Here is a 25627-nt window from a genome sequence, read left to right as displayed (position 1 = left end):
AACACATTTTATTAGAATGCAATCATCACAAAATTATAATGTCTTCTTATTGACGATTACCAATATGTATTAGAGAATAATCTGGCTGCATGCTTAAAGTCTTTGTTTCATTGCAACCATTAAATTAATATACTTGTTTTGATCAACTGGAATTATCGATGTACCAATGGAATAATAGAATAACCTAATTTGACTATGTTTATAAAATACAGTGGAAACCCGATTTTAGATGCTCGGAATTCATGTTTTCTCGCTATTTTTATAGTTTCTGCAGTCCCGTTGCATTTTAGTACATTTACTTGTCTGTTTTACATTCCCACGATTTACTTATGAGATATTCAAAATTCAATTAAAATTAAAAATCCTATTTATTTGAATACATTCAATTCGACGTCATTGAAATGAATTCCAGACGCATGTGTACGTTCTATTTATAGGAGTCACGTCGGAACTGCCCAAGACCAAGGTTACACAATGCGATTGTATAAGATGATTTTTTTAATGCCTTAGCAAAAAAAACATGGCCATTTCAAGAGAAAAGGGACATTCTCGAAAAGTTGAAAGAACACATTGACATAATATGTATAATATCCCTATAATATACTTTTTTTGTCCTCCTATCCTTTCAAAAACTTTAAATCGGGGTTACACTGTATATGCCTAATAGAAGTGAGGCAAATATCATAAAACTGTACATTTAAAATAGAAGAAAATAAAATTAATTTGTTACTGTTAATATTCTTCCAAATTTTGTTGTTGCTCAGTATTACTTATATTGTAAAATTATTTATACATACTTGTTGTATGCAATAAGGATGTTATATAATGAATCGTTCTTGGCACTTGGCATGTGACGTTTAAAGAAGTTTTAATAATACTGAGCAAGAACATTTATATGGATTTATTTAGATTCAAATATTCAAGGTTTGTTAGTGTATCTCCACTACAATTATCTGAATGTCTTTTGGGATAATTTAGTTTCAAAATGTGAATGTATAATATTGATAAATGAATGGTGAATGTAAAGTGGTAATGTGGTTTAAATTGGGAATACTATAAGATAATAATTATTCTCATTACACAAAATATATTGCTAAAAGACTGTGCCCACAGGAAGTAATGTGTATTGTCAGATCTATGGTAAAACGCAAATCAGGAAATTTAGAATAATACTAATTAGAAAGATATCATTATAATCTACTCGGTTATTTTAGAAATATATAATATAGGAATATTACAGGCAGATAAAATTATATCCACAATCTTCACTATTAAAATTCGTAGTATTTTCTCAAAAAACTATATAATATTATGCTTCTATAAATTATTGTGATACGACAGTTTAATGTGAATTGAGGAAATGATAATATAGGTTGAATATACCGTTGAAGATATATATTTGTATGTAGGTAAGTATTGCGAGTAAACATCATTGAAAATATTAAAAAAAACGGAATAAAAAATATCTGGAGATATTAAAAAAGGCCTTTTTAACCATAGCAGCATAAAAATTAAATAAAAATAAATTGAAATAAAAAGTTTCTATTATAAAAAAATAAATAGTAGAAGCAGAATAAATTAAAATGAATAAAATAAAAAGCGCAGATACTGTAAAACTAAAATTGTATTAAAAATTTCTAGAAACATTCATGAAAAAACTATAAGCTGCACTACAAAAATAAAAATAACAACTAGCAATATTATATTATAGAATATTTAATTAAAAATTAAAGTCAAAATTATGTTTATGCCAAACAAAAATAGGAAAAGAAATTTAAAACAGCTCTTTCAGTAAATTAATTATTAGAAGCCCATGCGTCCTCACCTTTTTAGAGTATGGCTAATTCTACTTCACTTCGGCTCATAATTATTTTTACAAAAATTCAAAAATGTTTACACAGCACAATTTCAAAAGGAGGTATCGGTCTTCATAGATATTATGTTATTTTAACTAGAACGCTAAAATTCGATTTCATATTGGCAACAGGAACTAGACACAGATTCAATATGATATAATTTTAAAGAGTCAAATATTTTTTAATGCACACTACAATAAAATATTAATATTATGTAATCGATTCAATACGAATTATTCTATAGAGGGGGTATCGACTGAACTAAGTAATAATTTGCCAAGACTAGTGAGGTTGTTATGTAGGTAGTGATTTCTTATTAAAAATTTTAATCATTTATATTATAATGCAAATTTTTGTAAATATTTAATTTATTATACAATAATATATTGCTGGTGAAAGAATTAAAAAAAACTGACTGCCATCAACCCGACTCTCAACTCGATCGATGTAGGTATATTTTGTATGAATAAAATGAATGTTTTCGAATCATGTAAATGAATGTTGATTTGATGAATGACTACTTCAATACCATATGAAATACAATATGATGAGAAATGCTGCGTAAGGAATAATAGTGCCCGTACATGTGCTTGCATTTACTTGCATCAATAGTGTGTATTTTAAACTATCGCGATAATAACTGTTTACACGTAAAAGTGCCAATCTCATTCATCAAGAGTAAGTGAGACACAATGTTGTCACTGTATGGTACTATTTGACAGGTCATGAAAATCGGTTAACCTCAAAATGAGTCTCTTTGCGGTGTAGTTTGTTTTTTTACCGGCAGGTTCGCCACTACCGTTCTACTGAGCAGGCACAGATATCGTAAAGTCCAACTGTTGTGTGAAAATTCAGACTTTTTTGATCTATGCATGCAATTTTTCTCGCAACTTGCACGATAATACAGGTTTACACGTGCATTTTTTTGTTAAGGCCGCGATAATACGTACTGTCAGCAGTAAATCCAAACATGTGGAAACGGGGTATAATATTATGTAACTTTATAACCATAATATAATGTAGTGAAACCAATGCTTTCTTATCAAGATAAAACAATCTAGTCACGGATGTGTCAAAGATGTTAATACATATTAATGCAGTATACAAAGAGAATGACACATTTACATCAAAAATAGCATCGGTTGTGTGGTTACAAACATGTTTAATGAAATCAATCGATTTCATATGATATTGAAATATGAATCACAAAGGAAAATATCACAAGTCACACATTAAATCTTACATTAATTTGTTCCTAATATAATCATAATACTTCCACATATTGTAAGAATATAAAAATGTATAATTTATTAAACTAATTAACTTAAATATACGTAATTGACAAAAACAATTTCATACGAAATACTTTTTTTTTTAAATTGTGTATGAAATTGAATACTGTGCTAAAGAAACCATTAATTATTATGACTTATGAAATAAATTTAATATTATTTAGTGTGATTTGAAAATGAAATAGTTAAATACCGTTGTAGCTGGGAATCTGTCCGACGGATCGGCCGACACTCCCACGGTAGCTGCTGGACCTGTCCATGGCCACGGAATATTCTTCGTCGTCAAAGGGCCTCGGGTGGTCCATGTTGCGGCTGGGAGATGCCCCTACCGGTGACTCATAGCGCAGACGATACGTTGGTTCTTTGCTTGCCGAGGGGGTCCTTTATCAATAATAATACAATTTTACTACTCATCTACCCACTAGTCTCATTCAAATATTTAGATCCACTTCATACGCACACCATAATATGTGAAGGTATCCTATTAGAATTAATAAAGAGAAACAATGCTTGACCAAACTACCTGATGTGATCGATAGGAAATATTTGAATACATCTTGATTGCGGAGATCACAAAAGCAGGCTTCCAGGTTTGTGAGCAATCAGACCAGTGCACAATAGCAGTAAGTCGGCGATACGAGGTGCGAGTGATAAATTTAATCACCAATAGAGGATCTTTTGAATGGCAGGCGTTGTTCACGCCACTCTTCTATCTTTTTTGTTACTGATTCAAGCAACCTGAAATCTACACCAAACGATTCTTTGTAGTCGGTTTACAGAGATAAATGTAAAAAAAAATTATGCTGTCAATCTCTTTCCTGAGAAAATTAAAGGCAAACATTTCACTATGTACTTGACTGAGCAGTTTGATGGGCATCTCCTTTTTGTATGCGTTGAGCATGCCACATAAACCCTTTACAAATTCCACACTTCCGAGCCACCTACAGCGGGCTTTCTGCCAGTATGAGTAGATCAAAATCAAAAGAGCTCCTCTCCATCAGTTATACATTGTGTCATATGCATAAAAATAATGACACAGATTGAGGGGTTTTTAGGTATTGTATGTACAAATAGAGACTAAGCCTTTTTGCTCTTAACCTACATGCACAATTGATATGTTACAAAAAAATATGTTATAGAAATCAATCGGTTAAGTTATAGAGCAATATTATAAGAAAATACGAACCTGCTAGCATTTCTAGGGTCTAAATTGTCTTTCTTCCATTGTTTGACCTTCTCTCTATCCTTAACATTTTTCAAGAACACCTTTGCTATTCCAGTCTCGATTTTTGCCAGTTCCGTCTCCTCCTTTTTGAGCTGCGGATCGGTTACTTCTGCAACAAAAAAGTCTATACTTAGAAAACAACAGCAATATGGGATCATAATTTATATTTATGATTAATATAAAACAATTATGTAAATAAACTGACCTGATTTTCCATTAACCTTTCCATTGGCTTCTCCGTTTTCATCTTCGTCAGAGATGGGAACTCCCTTGTACGAGTCGGACCAGCGACGGCGGCGTTCTGAAAATTTTCCCAGTCACATTAAAAATTATTAATTTACAATCACTTCTCTCTCCCGACACACGAAAATAAATTAGAAAGAATTTTGTCTAGCTAATATGTCCTGTTATGATACAATAAGTACCGACAATACATGCAGTTCTGGTGATCTAAAAATGCAGTAGACATTCAATCAGATAAAAATGCCGAGTCAAAAACACTGCTTTACAACGATTGTTAGAAATGATGTATTTTATTTTAGAAAGTTAATTTCAAGGCAGAGAAACACCACTGTTCCTGGGGAGAACGCCCACTAATTTAAATTAGCAAAAAATGACAAATTTATTATTTGTTATCATCATTCAAAACTGTGAAATCATGATGTATTTTGTTGATGGTCTGAAAATATAAAAAGATAATCTATGTATAATCACGTCCATCATACTAGTTGACTTTTCAGAGTGATACGATGGAGGTTATATTATTTTAAGTTAATACAAATGAGGGTAGGTATAAACAAAAAACAATTAATGCAATAAGATAATTCACATACCAGGATCACTGTAAGGATAAGGAGGTGCTGGGAAGTCGTCTCGGTCGATCTTTGCTTTATAACCGGGCGGCGGCTTACTTGCGGCAGGGTAATGCGACAATTCAATCGGTTCCTACAAATCGTACAATAATATTTTGAAACATTCTCAAAAAATTTATAAATATGACATTATTTTTCTGAAAAATTGCTTACCTCATTATTCATAGCGGGTGACTTAGGCCGTGGAGTTTCACTTCGAATGGAATCGACCAGAACCCTCATGCCGGGTCTGTGAGAACTTTTTGAGCTGCTGCGAGAATAGAGGGTGCCTCCGCGTGATGAATTTGAAGCTGAAAGCGAACAAGCTAGTTAGTCATGATTGATTTCTTTGTACGAATACTGAATTATATTCAATGAAAAATTTATAATATAGCATTCTTTATTGAACACACATAATTTGGAAACCTTAGAAACATATAGGTATAGGTATTAGATATTTTTGAATATGTAGGTGTGTTGTTCTAAATTTTGTATGAACAATGAGGTTATTAAAACGATGGAGTCAATAACAGTTTGCAATACTAACAGTGTGGCCTGTGGAAATGTGGGCTAGTAGGAGGGCGATCGTAAGGCTCGATGGGCCGTCTCAAGTATCCCTGACTGGGCTGCTCCGTCAAATAGCTGTAGGTGAGGATCCGATGAGGACCGACACCCGGAACTCCCTCCGCCGCACCTCCGCTGTGACTTCCTCCTTTGCCGTACTCCCGTAAAACCAAACCGGGGGAACCAACTCTGCTGCGGTAACTGCCGTAGTGCTGCAAAATTACCCGCATTGTATCAAAGCATTACTCGTTAACAATCCAAAACTATTTTAAAGGTCGAAATAACCTCTGATTCACAATCTGACGACTTACAAACAGGTTGCATCAGGACCAGAATTTTAATTGTTGTAAGTATATAGGAAGAAGATGAATTTTAGTAAGACAATATTATTACGATAAAGTATTTTTCCAAAAAGAATCAGAAGATTTATACTGCAAATGCATTTTTTAAAGTATTTAATAATTAAAACAAGCAGGCATCCTCAAAATAAAACTTTCCACCAAATAAGTAATTAATTATGAGAGATTTCTTGGTTATATATATTATTTAATTCATATTATGCATATAATTGTTAAAATTCATTAGAGTAAAGATGCATATTATATTCTAATATTATGTAACGAATCATTTTAAATATTCATCAGTAAACTTAATTAATAAACTTTAAAAAATCTTTTCTTTCTGTACCTTCCTAATATTCCTAGAATATTGCATGCATCTATTCTTCCAACAATATTTATAAGTAGGTAGCTATTAGTTTACATAATAAAAGATAATTTGGGAAAACAGTTAACATTTTTCCGTTATTAAAACAGTGTTATGAAGGCTTCATCAGCTTTGGACATGATACGGAGACATCTGTAGAAGATGGCGAGAATCTCAAGAGGTATAGAACTGTTGATGGCGATTAATATACTATTCCATTAGGGCCTGGCTACACTACACAAAATTGTCCAGATGGAAATAACGTTGTACATTCACAGTTTCCCATAACATATTTTAAAATTCTGCTCTTATAAAGTTGTCAACATGTTGAATTTAACCGGTTCCATGCCTTCAGCGAGTTATCTCACTCTATGATGCTGTGATCGACAGGCCGCACATACAAATTTCGTGAGTTATCTCATCTGACTTTAAACTCAAATTATTAGCCACTGTCGATTAATATGAATAATCTAAAAAAATAAAAGCACAGTGACATCTGTTTGAATAATTATGAAATTCCAAGCTACAAATTATCGATATTACAGCAATTGTATTGACATTCAACATATGTCATTAAAAATCTGCGGTCTGTCAGATACCGCCATAGTAATATCATGAGGCACAGAAAAGGTTAAACGGTAGAGTGAGTGACAGTAAAATATAATATTCAGCTACAAGTATTGCCACTATTCAAAAAAAAAACCCTATTATAAAGATTTCCATTTAATGTAATATAAAAAGCTAAACATAAAATTCTTAAAACTTAAAAAATCGTCATTTTTATCTATATTGTTATAGAACTTGACTCTAAAAATAGTATGCATTTTTATTTCATAGCAAAATTAGAATAATATGTAATTGTGCAATGTAAGGTTTGTTAAAATAAAGAAAAAATAAAATTATGACACAAAGGTGTCATTAAATTCTATTTTCCCACTTCATCTGCAAACTCTACGTCTCATCGCCATATTAATTTATGTTGCTCTTGAAATTGTCCATGGCCATATAAAAATAAAAGTATGTACCTAACTATTATAATAAAAAAAACTGGCAATAATAATCAAACCTTTCTATTCAAACTACTATACGGGCTGCAGAAGGATCCGTTCAAGCTGGGCGTTCGGGATCGCAACGAGTACTGAAAAATTTTAGCAAAAACAAAAACAAACATAACAAAAGATGCAAAAATAAAAGAATTAAAATAAAACAACATCAATCAGTCGATTAAAACAAAAAATACATGCAACAAGATCATGGTGCGATATTAAGAAAATAAAATCAAACGTGTGCTGTTTTTATTAACCAATGGAGAAGGGCACATCACCACGCTGATCATTTTTGAAAAAATCGGGCATTGAACGTGAGCACAGAGACGTGGTAAATTAGTTATAATATTATAGTAATTTAGTGCAAAAAAGTAGGTAATAAAGAAATTTAAAAAGAAGATACCCATAGTCACAGTCACAAGGGGCGGATTGATGACCTGAGACTGACTGGATTTTTTTTATAGTCAATCAACCCAAATTTAAATTACATATAGCATTGCAAAAAAATATTTTTTCAAATCAATTTTATAAAAATGTTTGAATCCTATTGTTGAATATTGAAAAGATCGGAGGGTGATACAAATTTTTGTGTATGATTGAACTTTTACAACATTTGAAAATTATATCATGTTCAGAATCTATACATACATGAGTTGTTTACGATTTGATAAAAAAACAATTTTCATTAGGGACTCATCGATTAACGAGACATATCTCGGTGTCCCGCCGGGCCAATCCATCCCTGACTAGTATGTCAATCGAAATTGTGAATTCAATAATATATAGTAGATACAGCTAATTTTTAAAATTGTTTTGATTAAGTTAGTCATGTTAACAGCTGCAACTAAAGTACATTCAAATCTGTGAGTCTGATGGTAACTATTAAATTAGTTGATTGGTTAAATTAATAGTGAGCATGATTCCATGAACATGGGCTGCAATTTGTTTAAATGTTCGCAAAATAGTTATTAATCATTTTTTTTTAATAATGCAGTTAATTTGCATGTTACAAATGTAATATTGATTATTTTAATAATATATTCAAATGTAAAAAAATGTTTATAGATTAGCAATACTGTGTAATTGTGATTAATACAAATAAAACTAAATAAATTAAACAGTCATGGTTACCAGTATGCATTCTTGTAGTGATTTTTTAATGATAATATTATATAAATATTATATTCATTTGAAATATATGAAGGTTTGCTACAAAATTGGATTAATTTTGGTTTACCAACATTAATAATAAAAACTGTTAAAATTAGGTTAAAAACCAATTTACGAAACTATACACAATTTGCATCCAGCAAACGTAAAATTGATTGTTTTCCATTTGTATAATAACGTTACTACGTATTTCAAAATCTAATAATTGACACACTACATTGCATAATAGTCACCATTATGGATTTTTACTGAACACTAATCACACAAATTACTGTGCTAAAAATGTATGGAATGAAATAAAAACGTAATGATACTCATAATTTAAAATTATCCATAAAATATCAAGTGTCAAATTATAAAGTACTAATTAATGAATCATTCTAAAATGAAGCCATAAGCATTAAAATCTGCTAATAGATATCCTAGTTCTACACGAAAACAACTCAAACTTTCAAAATATTTAATAAATTATGCCATTTTATGTAGATAGATCTTTTCTTTTAATACAATAAAAAATAGGGTTAAAAATTTTGTCAATGTGTCATAGAATCACAATCGAATTCTTAACTATACATTAGGTTTTTTGAGTTGATTCCGTACTGAACTAGGGTATTGTAAATGGTATTTTACAAAAAATGAAGGGATAAAAATACTTATCTTTTTACACATCATACCTTGCATGTTTCTAACAAACAAGATACAAATTGATAAAAAAAAAAACTCAACTCGAAACAAAGGTGCAATTTAAATGTGAAAAAATAGCATTTTACGTTAGCTAATATTATATTTCTGTAACTTATTATTACGGTGACTGAATTTCAAACCTGCATATCACTGACAGCGACACTTGAAGCGCGGTCTACCTCAGAGTCGGTGGCATGGCCGTTGGTCGGTGGAGAGGATTCCAGTCCTGGACCGGGACCACAGCGCGGATGCCAGATTGCGCCACCTGAAAATCAATCGTTTGCATATCATGAAGTAGGTAATTTGATTCACTTTTAGAAATATTACAAATCCTTTTATTACCCTTGGGAATAGAGCCCATAGTGAAAATGATATTATGGAGGTGATTTATAACCATTGAAATGATAGTACGCAATCATAAAAGCCCGAAGAATCAAACAACTCACCAAGCCCGGAGCATAGATCGATTGAAAATAGTTAACTTTTGTATGCCATTTGTACTGTCTGAGAGTAGTAGGTCCGTTGTCCAAAAATAGCACCATTACGTCTTACTACATCATGCTCACCATTTATGACTCTAAGAATTAGCTTGAATTTCATGACCAAGTACCTATCTCGTAGCCAATACTGTATAGAAACGCTACATCTGTTTATTTATTTTAATCTGAGCAGCTCGCATTATCCTGCAGTGGCAGACTCCTTCCTAGGAGAATATTATTTAGAGCCTACCTAAAAAATATTTCAACTCGATAACAAACCCTTATTTATTGTTTATCTTGACTTATAAAGAAATCATTTAACTATATTTATGTATCAAAAATGAGTCATAAAAAAATTAACATGTATGTGAAATTAGGCAATACCTTTTCCACGCATTTAAAATCTAAAGCAAATATGCCAATTACATTACAAATAATATTACATATTGTATGGACGAAAGAGAAACATTTATTGAGAAGCTTCGTCTAGTTTAGATTAGTTTATATATTAATATTGATTTTTCACACATTTTGCGTGGCTCGGTGGCAAAATTGCTGTCAATGGAGCAGTGGTATAGGTCCAAGTTTGATCTCGTGGCCAGTCATTTTTTTGTTGTAATTTTTATGTTCTTCTTCTTCTTCGATGGCGCTACAGCTCAAGTCGAGCCCTGGCCTCCTCCACCGCTGTCCTCCAGCCGGAACGGTCCTCCGCACGTCTTTTCCAGTTCCTGATTTTTAGTATCTGGTTGGCATCTTTTGTAACATTATCACCCCATCGTGTGCGTGGCTTTCCCACTGGCCTTTTCCCTCCTGGGTTTCCTTCGAGGATCTTCTTCGGTATCCGTGACTCAGGCATGCGCTGGACATGGCCTGCCCAGTTTAGCCTCTGGAGTTTTATGAAGTTGGAGAGTTTTGAATCTTGGTATAAGCGGTATAGTTCCGTGTTGTACCTAATTCTCCACTACCCACCATCATTCATGGGTTCGTATATCCGCCTAAGGATCTTTCTCTCAAAGCAATCCACCATTTCAGCTGCTTTCACATTTAGCGTCCATGACTCGCACCCGTATGCAACGACTGTGCGTATGACGGTTTTATAGAGCCTCGTCTTAGTCTTAGTTTTTCTGTGGACATTTCTGGATTTGAATATGGGCAGCAATGAGAAGTACGATTTATATGCAGCGGTTATTCGGGCTTTTATTTCTTCCAGTTCCTCGTTCTCTTTTGTAATATTGGAACCCAGGTATGTGAACCGGTTGACAACCTCAAATTGATGGTTTCCAAAACTGTAACTTTGGCCCAGCCTACTCTGATTTTGTCGGCTTTGTACCATGACTTTAGTTTTGTTTTCATTTACTCTTAACCTTTCTAACGCGGCAACTGACTTTAGTCAGCCTATACGCGCAAGTCATCCGCGCGTCAGCTGACTAAAGTCATTTCGATTTTCGTTTGCCTAGTACTGCTTTCGGCCAGGCGCGAAAAAATCTAATATTGATTTAATTTATTCAGAAATCATCCTTCTCTTGACATCTGTCAATGAATAGCCTAAACTTTTGTTCTATCTAATTTAAATAAATATTTTTCGGGAGCGTGTCTTGGATAAAAAAATATCAGTCATCGGGCCAATTCAAACTTGCCGGGTATATAGTGTCTTATCGCTTCTTAGTGCATGTGCGCCGAAGATATTTGACTGACGCGTTTGTAGCGATACGAATTCGCGATATAATAATATGTTATATTGTTTTTTAGTGATTGAAAAACTATTTGGTGCATAAACTGTTATATAGAATATGAGAAAGTTACATTGATCAAAGTGAATTTACAAAACATTTTACAAAAGGAATGCTTTTTGAGATTGCATTCATTCGTCTACCTGCTAGTATATTATCCGCGAGTTAATAGTTTCGGAAAATAATTTGAACAAGGTGTAATTTAAATATAAGAGTCCGCGATTCAATATTTCTCTTTCTTTATTGTTGATTAACATTTTTAAATACTATTTTCTGATTATACTAATAGGTAAAACGGACAAAAGTTGTTTATTTACCTTAATTATCAGTCATTTATAAAGAAAAGATATGTTAAGTAAATAAACATTTTCACACAATTGAAAATTTCTGTATCGGAAAAATTAAAAACATTTTGTGATAGCATATTGTGTGTGGTCGATATTTTGTCATTATTTTAAAATGGATATCCCTGGTAATTTGAGCGATGAAATGGGAGAAGCAATTCATGATCCTGATTCAGATTATGAATTGAGTGAAAATGAGTACTACGATGATTCAGATACTTCCAGTGCCCCATCAGAAAGTGCTGCTGCCGCCGCCTCTAATTTAAATGTAAATCGTAATGTTGACGATCTGTCTTCGTGGACTACTGGACCTTTCATACCAGTTGTTCACGAATTTGATGATTTCTTTTCTGGAGTCAGCCCGCACACAAATTTATCAGATAGCTCTAAAGAAATAGAATTTTTTGAGCATTTTTTGAATTCAAATATAATGGACAGAATCGTAAGTGGGTCAACACAGACGTCCCAGAAATGTACATTTTTTTTGCTGTAAGTATGTTGATGACTAGAAATCGTCACATCACAATAGAGGAACATTGGTCAACCGATCCACTCTTATCCAGCCAAATGTTCGGGAAAGTAATGCCAAGAGACAGATATACTTTGCTTTTGAGGATGTTGCACTTTTCGGATCCCAATACTCAAATTCCTGGAGATAAATTACACAAAATTAAAATTCTGATCGACCATTGCCGAGAAATATTCAAAAAAACAATGATGCCGCACGAGAACTTATGTATCGACGAAAGCATAATTGTTTTCAAAGGTAGATTGCTGTTTAAACAGTACATTCCTTCAAAACGCCACCGTTTCGGCATAAAAATGTTCGTTCTTTGCGATGTGATGACTGGTTATATATTAGATTTCATAATATATTGCGGGGAAGGAACAGATATTGTCGATGAGCAGGGACTTGGCATTTCGGGAGCTGTGGTAACGACATTAATGAACGAATATTTCGGTAAAGGTCATACTATGTGGACTGACAACTGGTATTCAAGCCCAGACTTATTTAAACATCTTCACGAAAAAAAAACAAATGCTTGCGGAACAGTCCGAAAAAATCGAAGAAATATGCCAACATTTAGGAAGCTCAAGAAAGGAGAAGTGGAGTCAAAAAATAGTAGCTCGCTATTGGCTATAAAATGGCACGACCGGCGCGAAGTCCATATGTTGACTACATTGCACAATGATTCATTTACACCCACAGGAAAATTCAATAGGCAGACCGGAGAGCCTATACTGAAACCTACGTGTGTTATCCAATATAATAAATGTATGGGATCTGTAGATAAAGCTGATATGATGTTAAGTACACTAAGTTGTATGCGAAAATCAATAAAATGGTACAAAAAGGTGGCTTTCCATATCATAGATCTGTTTTTATTAAATTCATATATTCTGTTTAGTACTATCACAGGCAAAAAAACAGGTCTAGCTCATTTTCAGTTAAAAGTAATCAGGCAAATATTTGAAAAATATCAAGTTCCAGCCACATCCCGCGCACAGCAACCCGTCGACCATCCACTGCACTTATCAGCTAGAGCGATGGCAAAGCATATGCCGGACATAATTCCTCCCGCAAATAAACGGATAAATCCTTGCAGAGTTTGTCATCTTTGTGCGAATACAAAAAAAAAGCCGAAAACCAAAAAATATTCCAGATACATGGTTCCGAGTGTAACGTGCCATTATGCGTGTATCCGTGCTTTAGAGAATACCATGAAAAGGTGAACTATTAAAATATTTAAGTGTTTCAAAAATACTAAAATGACCTACCTACATATCAGACGATGTTGAAATTTATAAATTAATAACATTTGAAACTATGTGGATTATGTGTTCTGTTTAGTGAATAGTGTATTGTCATGTTATCAAAATAAACCATTAATATTATCAAGTGGGGTGTAAAAAAGGATTTCTCATAATTTATTAAGTGGTCTGGGATTACGGTTGCATTAACTCTGAAGTTTTGAACATAATTCTGTCATCGACGCACTTGTCCGGAGCCGACACGTCAACAAAATGGCGACTGAAACGTAAGTCACACGCTTTTTGTATAACGCGGCTTGTTCCTCATTCTTTATCATAATCAGGGCACAAATGTTTATTTTTAAGATCGTTAAAAATATTACGACTATTCATAATCACCGTTGAACACTTAAAATATTTTTGATGACTGTATTTGTACATGTTTGACTGACATTTATTGTGATTTATCAATACTTGAAATCATGACGCGCTCTATTGTATTAAAGCGGTATTCTTGACGCTTTGAAAGGGTTAAGCCAACCTCTATTTTTATGTTCAGTAAACAAAATACTCAGGAAACAAAATTCAACTTGACTACAAGACTTTCAATTAGACTGTTCTACCACTTTTATTTTGGGAACGCATATCCTACCTTCCTCGAACAGGCACTCGTAGTGACCCTGTAATCTTTGAACCAATACAGCAATTTGATATCGCGAAAGAAAGTTGAGCCAAAGCGCAACATATTTCGGAAGGAGGATGACAGTGGCGCTAGTGTTGTTGTGAGAGTATTCCAGAAATACTCCTAGCATTTTAGTTCTTTGAATCACCACATTGTGTGCTGCAATATAGCATTGAATTTAAAATTACAATCGAAATATGATTCCATCAAAGATGGACAGCATTTTAAATTGGTAGGCAATCTTTATAATCGAAGTACTTATATCAAAAACAAACCTTGCAAAAACATTTCTTCTCCATCCCCGAAGGGATCTCCACATTTGGTACAGCGAGCACAAGTCGGATGGAAGTGATGATTGTCTCCAGCCTGGAAATAATGACACATTATATTATAATAATATACTAAACAGACAAGAAATTATAGAACTTATGTTTATTATTTTATTAGTGATTTAAAAAAAAAAATTATGAGCGTTATATAAGCTGTTCATTGGGTGAAACAATGAATTTTCTTACCTGTAAGACCTTGCCGGAGATGAATCTTTGACAGTAAGCACACCTCACACCGTAGAGCTTTTGGTAATCCTTCTCGCAGTACGGAATGCCGTCCCGACCCATGTACTCCCCGTGTAACACGCAACCGCAAGCGCGGCAAGCGAAACACCACATATGCCATTGTCTGGAATGTGACAAAAATTAAATTCAACAACACTAAAAACAATAATTAAACAATTACTTTGTAAAGATAACATGGAAGTTGAATGGTATAGTATGCATTATTGTATAATATTACAGACTATTAAGAAAATACTATTATCCTGAAGTAAAGAGCTGAAGTTAGAGAATAAGCTAGCTGGAAAAATATACTAACCTATCCAATGCAACTAGTGCTTGTCCTTCAGAAAGTTCTTGATTGCACCCAGCGCATTCTGGAAATTAAGTCACACAGCAATAAATTATAAAATAATTACAATTATTTAATAGCCATAACAATTTGTACACAGACAAGAAGTCAGTCCGTTTTAATCATACTTGGGAGATAAATCTTTTCATAGAGACAGTAAACAAAACAAGTGAATTGCTATAATTATAATGCATTAATTAAAATAAAACATGACATATTATAATACTTAACAATTCAATGTTCAACTTAATGCTTAGAAGGATCCGATCAATCTGTTGGGAATGTCCTGTTAAGCGGATGAGATCAGACTTGATATTAATTTATTAAATAATAATATGAAATACGTATGATAATATGTTGTGTTTTGTTTTAATTAATAAGTCTCTCCACCAAGAAATAACAGCTAATACTGAAAGTGATTTGAGCATATGAAACATTGATTTTTAAATTTATCACGCAGAGCATTTTGATGTTAATAACTTTTCACAACCAGTCAAATAGCACCATAAAATGACAAGAACGCGTCTCGCTTATGCTTAAAAAATGAGATTGGCGGGACAGTCAGCACTTTTACATGCAAAACAGTTATTATTGCGATAGTTTAATTTACACACTATTGGTGTCAGGAAATCCATGCATATTTACAGGTGCTTTTAACTTTATAACATTTTTTTTTGTATAATAGAATTTGTACGTATTTTCGACCATTATATAGATAGATATATCAGTTTTCATAAATGTCATTTAAATTAATCCAGCTTAGCGAAACCACATGCACGTGTTTTGTTTTTACACATGTAAGTGTTTCTATTTGATTATATTAGTTTAAAATATGACACTTTGGAAGGTCAATAATAAATTCAGTCATCTCACCATTTGGATTGCTAGTTGTAGGACTGGCGGCTAGATTGCGAGCAATCTCTTTGACAGGCACCATGACACATTTTTGGCAAAGGACTTCTTTGCCTGTGTATGTCACCTTCTCGCCCGATGGGAATGCTTGTCTGAAACAAATGCAATAGTTTATTTAGTTAAGCTAGACTTCTACAGATCTATGGACATAAACCGGCAATATGAAAAAGATCGTTTGCACTATCATAAATAATTGCCATTGAGAATACAGTGCGAAAATGATAAGTTGAAGAGTCATGGCCGCCGTTGTGGCGCTGCGATCTATGTCAATATTGTAGTTCTCGAAACGGCCACTGTTCACGTTAAACTTGCCGCACAATACACACAATCATTAAATTTATGCAACAGAAGTGAGGGATTTCAAGATCCAAATATTACAAACTTACAGATGATTTTGCTGATTCATTTATATACATGATACCATGAGACGCTATGACAGTAGTGTGGTAGCACAATTTTTAAAATACCCAGGGTTAGAGAAAAATCACATGAATGTATATGTATTGTAACAGTGTGATCGTACTGCACAGTGATCGTCTTATTGTATCGAGCTGTACTACAGACATGGTGTCGCCATAACAGTGGCCAAGGCATAGACTGGAAACATTTATGTCAATCTCTCACATGGACATGAAAATTATGAATACAGTATAATGTAACTTGAATAAATAGACATATTACCTGCATCTTGCGCAAGTGAAACATTTTTGATGGTAAGTGTTTCCGAGAGCTGACACCACTTCTCCTTCGACATATGTGTTGCATGCCGCGCACCGAGTGCCAAATAGCTTTTGGTAATCCTGCAAAAAATACAAGAAATATTGTTACTATGTAGGTTTGGGAAAAATTTATACAAAACGGGCAGAGCTGGTGCCATTTGCAGTGATGATTCACAGACTATCAACATGGCGCTAGGCTTAAAATATACAGACTTATCTCGGTGTCCAGATAATAATATGTACTCCGTATATGTATAATTGTTTGCAGTGTTTTAAGTTAGTATTAGATTATTCTTGTGCTGGTGTAAAACCACATAGCAAAAAAATTTATTGAACACAACAAAAATAGTCTAACCACTAGAATGCGAAAAATTTTATAAAAATGTCATCCACTAATAATCTAAGAATAATTCATCCTATATTGCTACATTCCACTGAAGACTTTTTGAATAATCACTCAGTCTGACTAATTAATTTTTTGGCCATCATTTCAGAGGTTGATAACTAATGTGAAAATAAAATTTTACAAACCACATTTGACTTTTAATATAATCTAAATTACAATTAAAACTTTTTATAATCTAAAAAATTAAACACACACTAACATCTGTTTGAATAATTATTATGAAATACTAAGCCACAAATTATAGATATTACAGCGATTTTAGTAAGAGCTTCGTTCTACATTCAACGTCTGTCGTTAAAAATCTCCGGCCTGTCAGATACTGCCATAGTAATATTGTAAGGCATAGAAAAGGTTAACAGCCTATCTCCACCCTTCGCTACTGAGCTGAGCATACACCTGTAACACAAGCTCACTGACTACCCGCAGAGTCGCACATATTAGAGACAGCAACGCTATGCATATAAATGTACCAAGTCCCTGGTATTAGTGTCTCAGCGTGGCCTTGCATTATTGATTATATGCTTTACTTACGGAGTAATAAATCAATGGGTGATAATGGTGTGAAACAAACCTGTGGGCAATAGTAGACATTGTCCTTGCAGAAGAAGCCTCCGTGGGCGAGGGAGTTGGAGCAAGTGCGGCAGGCGAAGCACGCCATGTGGAAGTACTTGTCCGTCACCCGCAGCACCTCTCCGGAACACTTCTTGCTGCATGCTTGGCAATATGTTTTACCTGGAACAATATCAAAAAATCTATTAGCCATCTGAATACTTGAAACGTGGTTACGGAGACGGAGCCTTTACGTGTAGGTGGAAAGTTGTTTTGAATTGTGGGTTAATTAGTTAACACATGTCCACTGAGATAAAAACGCATTGTATTTATTATTTTAGTGTCAAATCTCAAAGAAGTTTTTAATGTACTGGATAGTCTTTATTTAGATGAAAAATCACAAATAATCGTACGTTTGTTTTGTATGTGTCACCATTTGTATTTTATGCAGAGCGTTGGAGCGGAGCTCGGAGCAGGAGCATGGAGCACTGGAGTAATGGGATTTTACCCAGAGCACCGAAAATTGGTAGTGCTCCACTGCTCCGGATGTTTTTTTTTATTACTTATTAAATTTTTGTCCTAAAATCCAATGGAAATAGTACATTTTGACATTTTGCAACACTTGAATTATTCGAAATATGGCAACACTGCCGAGTGATAAATAACTTCACTTTTTGACAGAAGAAACAAATAATGAGGGACGATTTGCTGTCGGTTTTGTTTAATAGAATTACTTAATAATGAAAATGACGATTATTTTAAAACTAAGTACCTACTTATTTTTTTTTACATTTGTATACATATAATACTTATTAAAACTTTTACCCGGAGCGGAGCCGGAGCAAGTATTAGGTACTGGAGCGGAGCAACTCAAAAAAGGGTCCGCTCCAAAGCTCTGATTTTATGTATAAATAATAGGTAATGCCAACATAATAGAGAAATATTTTTTTTTATACTGTTGTCAAATTCAACAATGCTAAAAAAAATCAACTGTTGTAATAGGTACATATAAATATAACACAATAATGTTATTATGATCCCTCTTTATTAATCAAAGCTCTTTGGTATCATTACACTTAGGTAATATGTAGGTAGATATTATGTTGTCGGAATGCCGTGATCGCTGGAGAGATAACTAGGTCATTTAAAAGGAGTCATGATCATCAATAGTTAGGGACGCAAAAATTAAGAATTATGATGAAGGGAAACAATGTAATCGTAAACCATAAGTAGATGATATACCTATTCTTTTTTTCTTTCGACCATGTCCGATCCTAATAGGGTCATATGGGCCCCCACAGAGTGGAGGTTTGTATTAACAGGTTTTATTTTTACGAGAAATGGATGTCAGCCACTTCGCGAGTGGAGAACTACAAGGTTCTAAGTGTTTGTCCTTGGCAAAACAAAAGTAACAATGAGGCAGCTAAGAATAGTACTTCATTGTTGGGTTTGTTTTCTCAAGGACGAACACTTAGAACCTTGTAGTATTAGGCTCGCGACTTGCTCAACCTATTAGGTCCATACTCTCACTCATACACAAATTGAAAAACAATATGTGTACTTGCCAGACTCAGGATTCCAACCTGGGACCCTTGACACTATAGACCGGCGCTTGAGCCACGCGGCATGATATATTAACATTAGGCGTGCATTTTTGAAGCAAGTATTAATAGACAATTTTGAAAAGTTTTTAAATAACAACTGTCAGAATTTTAAGTGAATGGTAAGTATTTATTTCAAAGTATCGGTATAAGCCCGCCAGTTTTAATGTTGAATGTAAAATATTGGTACAGCAAGAAATAATATTCAAAAATCAGTAGTAAAAATAAATAATCATTATTTAAATGACATGGGCCAATAGATAAAATCAATATCCATTATTATTTTGATAGTATGAAAAGTAAAAAACATTCAATGGGGCGCACGGCATTTTAGGGTTACCATTATCGCATATAAAGTATATTAGTCTATGCATTCATGAATATCGGTAAGAACAAACTATTTATGATAATATTATTATTAAAAGAAGATCAAATAAGAAGTCGCAGAGGTGCAGAAAAAAGAGCCAGATGGACATTTCACAAAATAAATGCGAATAACCTCAAAGGTTAAATTAATGATTGATCAAAAATATAGGTTCTCTAGGTAGGTACTCGTACTACAAATATTACACAAATCATTTTTTTAAACTAAGTACATTTTTATAACCTATTATTGTCTAATTTTATGAAAAAAATGAATCTCAGTTTGGGTACAACAATAATTAATAGTATGATATTAAATTTATCTCAATTAAAATTGTATGCTAAATTAATTAGTTAGGGTTCGTTGATTTTTTATATTTTACATGTTTTTTACTCATCACTACAAAAAAGGTTTTTTCAACGTCTTTTAAAATTACTAATTTAAGTAAGTATCTTAATTATTTATATAATATGTATATTATTATTTTTACTATTAGTGTAAATGCCGAATCAGATAATAATTTAATATTGTTAATTTATTGCAGTATGTAATGTAAACAAGACCGTGAAACGTATTGCCATTGGCGAGCCGAAAGTCCGAGGACAATTAATAAGTCGTCCGATTTGTCTATGCTCTGATACTGATCAACGAACGAATAAAAAAATCGAGCTGTCAAAAGTTGCGATTATCGGAATGTTTTCCGATAATTCTAAAATGTTGTGTTATTTATATGTAGACTTGCATAAAATAATATAACAATAAAAAAAACACAAATTTTATGTTTTTTTTATGAATTTCATGAACGTTTTTAGTAATAGGTTGTACGTAATTGAAGGAAAAGATTTTTATGTTATCGTTTGACTGGGTGTGTATTCTAGATTATCATTTTCAATCATTCACATTGATCGACATCGGTCGTCTTTAGTAATAGGTTGTATGTAATTGATATAATCATTGAAGGAAACGTCTTATTCTGTCATATGTTTGTTACCATTGATTATTATTGTGAATTTTTGAACACAAGAAATACATTTATTGTAAACAACTGAAGTCTGTCTTATTATTAAATTCTGATACTGAAAATAATATGTAATAAGCACTATACAAGTCTGAAGTATGTCTTGTTATTATTGCAAAGTTGAAAATGTATATAATAGACACTACAATTTATTTAACCCCGCAATGAAGTAGAGATTAAGGCTTTGAATCTCATAAGGTAAGGTTACATATATCTTTGAAGTGCGCTTAGATCAAGAGTGTATGCCTAACAGCTGATGGTTCGGAAGGTGCAGTTAAGTTAAGTTACAGCTGATAGTTAAAATGAAATAGTATCTTAAAGGCACTAGAAGCTTGCTCAGGAGACTCGCATTGCATCATTGAGCCATTTTATAGATACACAAATGCTGCTACACTAAATGGGCGTAAGGGATGAAATAATAGAGAAATACCATTCTAATAGTACAATCTGTTCTGGAGAGCCAGATAGAAAGAACAATACTATCCTACTAAATTTAACATAATAAGGAAGCTACTAAATAAGTTATTTCTGTAAAAGAAAAAATCTGTCCAAAATAGATTTTATACTGACAAATTGATATTTATACTTACCATTAATTATTTAAATAATTCCCAAAAATTATTTAAATAATTCCCTATCCTAATTTAAATACTTCCATTGTTATATTATAATACTTACCAATTATCATTTTTTACTTGCGGTTCATATTAAATAGTTCCCACCTTTTTAATAAAATACTTGCTCGATTTTTTATTTAAATACTTGCTGTTAATGTATATATATACTTACCAAATAATTTGAAGCCTTAACATTATGTTAATACTTTTTCTTTTAGAGGAAAAATGCTAATGCAGCAACCTTTGGATGACATTTAGTTTTAATGGTGGATAAGCAACTATTATCACTAGCCGAGCGCAAAGAAATAATAGATGAAAAAAGCTGTGCAGTTCTTTGGAGCGCATAGTTTTATTGGTTTTTTATGCATGCATGAGTGCATAACTTACACCTCGCCATCAACATGTGTTACAAATTAAATTTAAACCATGAAAATAATGAAAATTATAATTTGTATTTGTGAAAAATTGTAATATTATAAAATTAAGAGAGTAGAACGTAAGTAGGTACATGATTTTAAGCACCTCTGATATATACTTGAAGAATCTTACATTCTCAAATCTTGTGAATTATTCGTTGAATAAAAAAAAGTAAATATGAAGAGAATAAATTTTCAAAAAAAATCCCGATAATTAACCTGAGGCTTCGGCAGGCATGTGCATGTGGACTTGTGGTTGAGGCAGGTCGTAGCCAGAAGTACTACCAACTAGCAAGTAAAGAATAGGTTTTCGAATGTTTCATACAAACAGCAAGTAATTGAATTTAATACAATATGTCAAGGAAAAAACAGTCATAAAATGCAAATTGTTATATATGAATATCATGTAAATTCGAATGCGTATTATTTTATATTGAATAATGGGTAAAAAAAAATTGAGAATAACTGTATTGAACAATAAAAAAACACCATAAAAGTAAACTTATGAGATAATTATTTTTTATTTCAGTAATTTCCACGCGGATACTAAAAAGCGAAGGCAAAACAAGTTAATAAACGAATTTAATGAGACAGTATTAAATTACTTTACTTAACATTTACTTTAAAAAATACTTGTATGAACAAAAATTACATTCAGAAACAGTCTTCGTACAAATTAATTGCACAAATTAATAAAGACCTTGGCATAATATTATTATCATTGTGAAAATGACTTAAAACATGATTTTCAGTCGTCATTTCATTGACACGAAATGTTTCTGGATTATCAAGATGTCATTGTACACAAATGTATTTACAATTTACATGATCTGCATATTCTTATATATAATTAATTACTTTATTTAATGGTTCTGCAAAGCTAACAATACAAATGGAATAACTTAAATGGACTTAAATGGAATAGTACAGAGCTTGAATCCATTAGAATTTAAATACAAAAATCAATTATTACCAATATTGTAGATATGGTTTTAACAATTTTCAAAACTCATAGGCGGTAGAGATACCACAGAACAGATTAATAACAAATGTATTTACGAGTATATTAGGGTTGTCAACTTTTTTCAGTAAATTCCGAGATATTATTGCGAAATTCCGTCCAGAATGAAGGCTGACATCTCTTTTAACACTTCCAGTCATTTTAATGGGCTGTGCAAGGGTTTACTTTCACGATGAGAGTTGATTTTTTCTGATTATTGGATGGTTTTTATAGAAATCCGGGATATTGTGTATCCCTGGTAAGCTCCAACCGGATTCTGAACAAGGGCTTCAATTCCGGGACGATACCGGCCAAACCGGGACAGTTGGCAACCCTATTGTATATCCTGTGCGATAGAACTCATTAACTTTACTAAGTGCTGGCTGGTGTCATTTATAAATAATAGACTGGACAGATTCACGAATATATGTGCATTGGGGTATTGGCTGCTTCGCCTTAACTTACAGGATATTATTGTTGTACCTATTAGGTTTAGCCCACGACGCGACGGCCGAGCGGTTAAGCGCCAGGCTTAAAATGTATATACCGTTCAAATCCCAGGCATGGCAAAATTTCAGATATTGTTTTTCTACGTGTATTTGGACCCGGTGTGTGGAGTTAATAGGTTGAGCAAGTGACTAAAATCCATTTATCGTAAACACAAAAATCTGTTAATACAACATACATTCTGAGGAGGCCTATGTGATCTTCTTAGGATCGAACATGGTAAAAAACGTCGAGAAACAGTAGGGGATCTTAACTCATATCCATAAAATAATAAAATTATTTATTGTAGGAGAATAGAGTGTATTGAATTGATACTTTCATTAATTAAGCATAATATTATGAAATAAGAACAGCTGAACAGATAATATCTTAAGTGCATTCATGGAATAATTGCAGTTGAAATGACAAACTGAATGTGGACTCTATATAATATTATGTAGGTACCTATAATGTTTGCAACGAAAGCAATGTGTGGAAGCAGAAGAATACATTATTGCAATGCCGGCAGCTGTTGGCACGAGCTTATATGTATATCAATTACCAACCGACAAAGACACTTCAAGAAAATAAATTTAAGATAAACTTGGCTTTTGAGTCTTGGAGAACATGCGTTATTGCGAGTTAAACACACAATCATTCCTGTACATCAGTGGTCTCCAAACTCAGTAAGGACGTGAGCTGCTTTCAGAAAATAATTGTCTAGCTACTTATACATATCCCTTCGTTATATTTTTTTATCATCGTCCTTTATCGTACCTACCATACATAATATTATTATATTACTTAAAATAAATTAGGGCATCGGACTTCCAATAAAACATAAAATGCGTAGGTACTATAATTATTTATTTATGAACAAAATAATAATTGAAGTAATAATAATAATTAGTGAAAAGAATGGCATTCACTTTCCTCCACAATTTTCTCAATTCTCGGTGAGTACCTTACCTTGTCACTCCCATCTGAATGCAAATACCAAGATGTACATCTGTGAGTCTGTTTCTACTTTAAACCACCTTCATAGTGGAAAATGTTGGTTCACATACCTAAGTAGGTAGAACAAAACAATGCCTTCATTTCATTTCGGAGTCCAATAATAAAATTTGAGAGGCAAATGTATAAGTATGATAAAATGCCGATACGATAAAAAGAGTGGGAAAACGTAAAGGACAAATTACACAGGAATATTTTCACGATGATCGTGAAGTTCTTCCTTAGAGTGGTAGCCAAAATAAAATGTCCAAAGTGACATTTCACGATAATATGTTGGATCTGATTTGAGTCTGCGAGTATAAATTGAGCTTAAAGCGCGACCCAAATTGAGGTGCATGTCGCCTACTGTCACGGGCTGCCGCCACGGGAAAAAAGTGTGTAATGTAGTTGTTCTTGGTGTTTAAAATGATATCAGACCGATGCTCCCATCCCGTAGCACATTTTAAACGAACATTGTCGGTTGGCAAAATTTGCCGTAATCACTAAAACAACAGTGAGGTCACCTCACACTGCATCGACACCTGCATGACGTTTTGAACGTTTTTATCACATTCCACATGCCTACACTTTTCGAATGTCAAATCAAAATCACGATTTTTTGTTTTTAGCGGTTGGCACTATGTATTTTCGATACAAATGTTGTCTATAATCTATGGTCTGCAGGTTGGGTTATGTTCAAAATATTATCTATGGATATCATGCCGCAAGAATTTTAACGTACGCACACGTAGCAACTGTTAAAATTATTTGAAATTAGCATGAATAATAAATAATAATTCAAATTACTAATACATTATAGCAGGCACTCTTCATCAGTGCCATTCTTCAGTGAATTTACGGAGATGGTGCACGTTCAAAATATTTTGCAAAATGACGAAACCATAAACTAAATTTTTGCCGCGACAGCGTGTCAGTAGGCGACATGCACCATGAGATGCACCTTAATTTGCCTCGGGCTTTAGTCACGTAATTCCAATGCATTAGACAGTCTTGCCGCGAAAAGATTCTTCATATTTTCATAATAATAATATTTTCTCTACTTCGACATCTTTGTGGTAGATAAAAATATTTTACATAACAACTACATGTATCGTCGTATCGAGATAACCAAAATGAACCTTTTTGCAGTGTTTATTCGGACGGCTGTGGCGACGAATGTGCACTTGAATTCAATAAATTGATACGAATAATCTACAAACTCAACGAAATTGGAATCGAAGGTCCATTATCAAAATAAATAAT

At 33.1% G+C, this 25627-nt stretch overlaps 1 protein-coding gene across 12 annotated transcripts in view; it reads right to left on the bottom strand.

Annotated features, from left to right (window-relative positions):
• The window catches only part of Unc-115a (actin binding LIM protein Uncoordinated 115a), a 211453-nt gene that overhangs the window by 11125 nt on the left and 174701 nt on the right, over window positions 1–25627 (bottom strand). For 8 of the 12 annotated variants that reach the window (XM_085954512.1, XM_085954505.1, XM_085954504.1 and 5 more), the window contains 14 exons: window positions 17892–18052; window positions 16877–16995; window positions 16157–16287; window positions 15251–15308; window positions 14896–15058; window positions 14656–14746; window positions 9534–9658; window positions 7560–7631; window positions 5772–6000; window positions 5399–5535; window positions 5207–5318; window positions 4579–4674; window positions 4335–4482; window positions 3342–3529 (listed from right to left, as the gene is read on the bottom strand). In XM_085954512.1, coding sequence (XP_085810638.1) covers window positions 3342–3529; window positions 4335–4482; window positions 4579–4674; window positions 5207–5318; window positions 5399–5535; window positions 5772–6000; window positions 7560–7631; window positions 9534–9658; window positions 14656–14746; window positions 14896–15058; window positions 15251–15308; window positions 16157–16287; window positions 16877–16995; window positions 17892–18052 — 1830 coding nt within the window. The remainder of the gene's footprint in view (window positions 1–3341; window positions 3530–4334; window positions 4483–4578; window positions 4675–5206; window positions 5319–5398; window positions 5536–5771; window positions 6001–7559; window positions 7632–9533; window positions 9659–14655; window positions 14747–14895; window positions 15059–15250; window positions 15309–16156; window positions 16288–16876; window positions 16996–17891; window positions 18053–25627) is intronic. The other 4 variants (XR_015071520.1, XM_085954509.1, XM_085954510.1 and 1 more) reach the window with 1 other exon arrangement.

This window comes from Rhyacophila brunnea, unplaced genomic scaffold, assembly GCF_057557595.1.
Source record: "Rhyacophila brunnea isolate RB1 unplaced genomic scaffold, BYU_Rbru_1.0 scaffold_4, whole genome shotgun sequence".
Taxonomy (NCBI): Eukaryota; Metazoa; Arthropoda; class Insecta; order Trichoptera; family Rhyacophilidae; genus Rhyacophila; species Rhyacophila brunnea.
The sequence above is the reverse complement of the archived record's forward strand: the minus strand, read 5'-3'. Positions and strand labels throughout refer to the sequence as shown.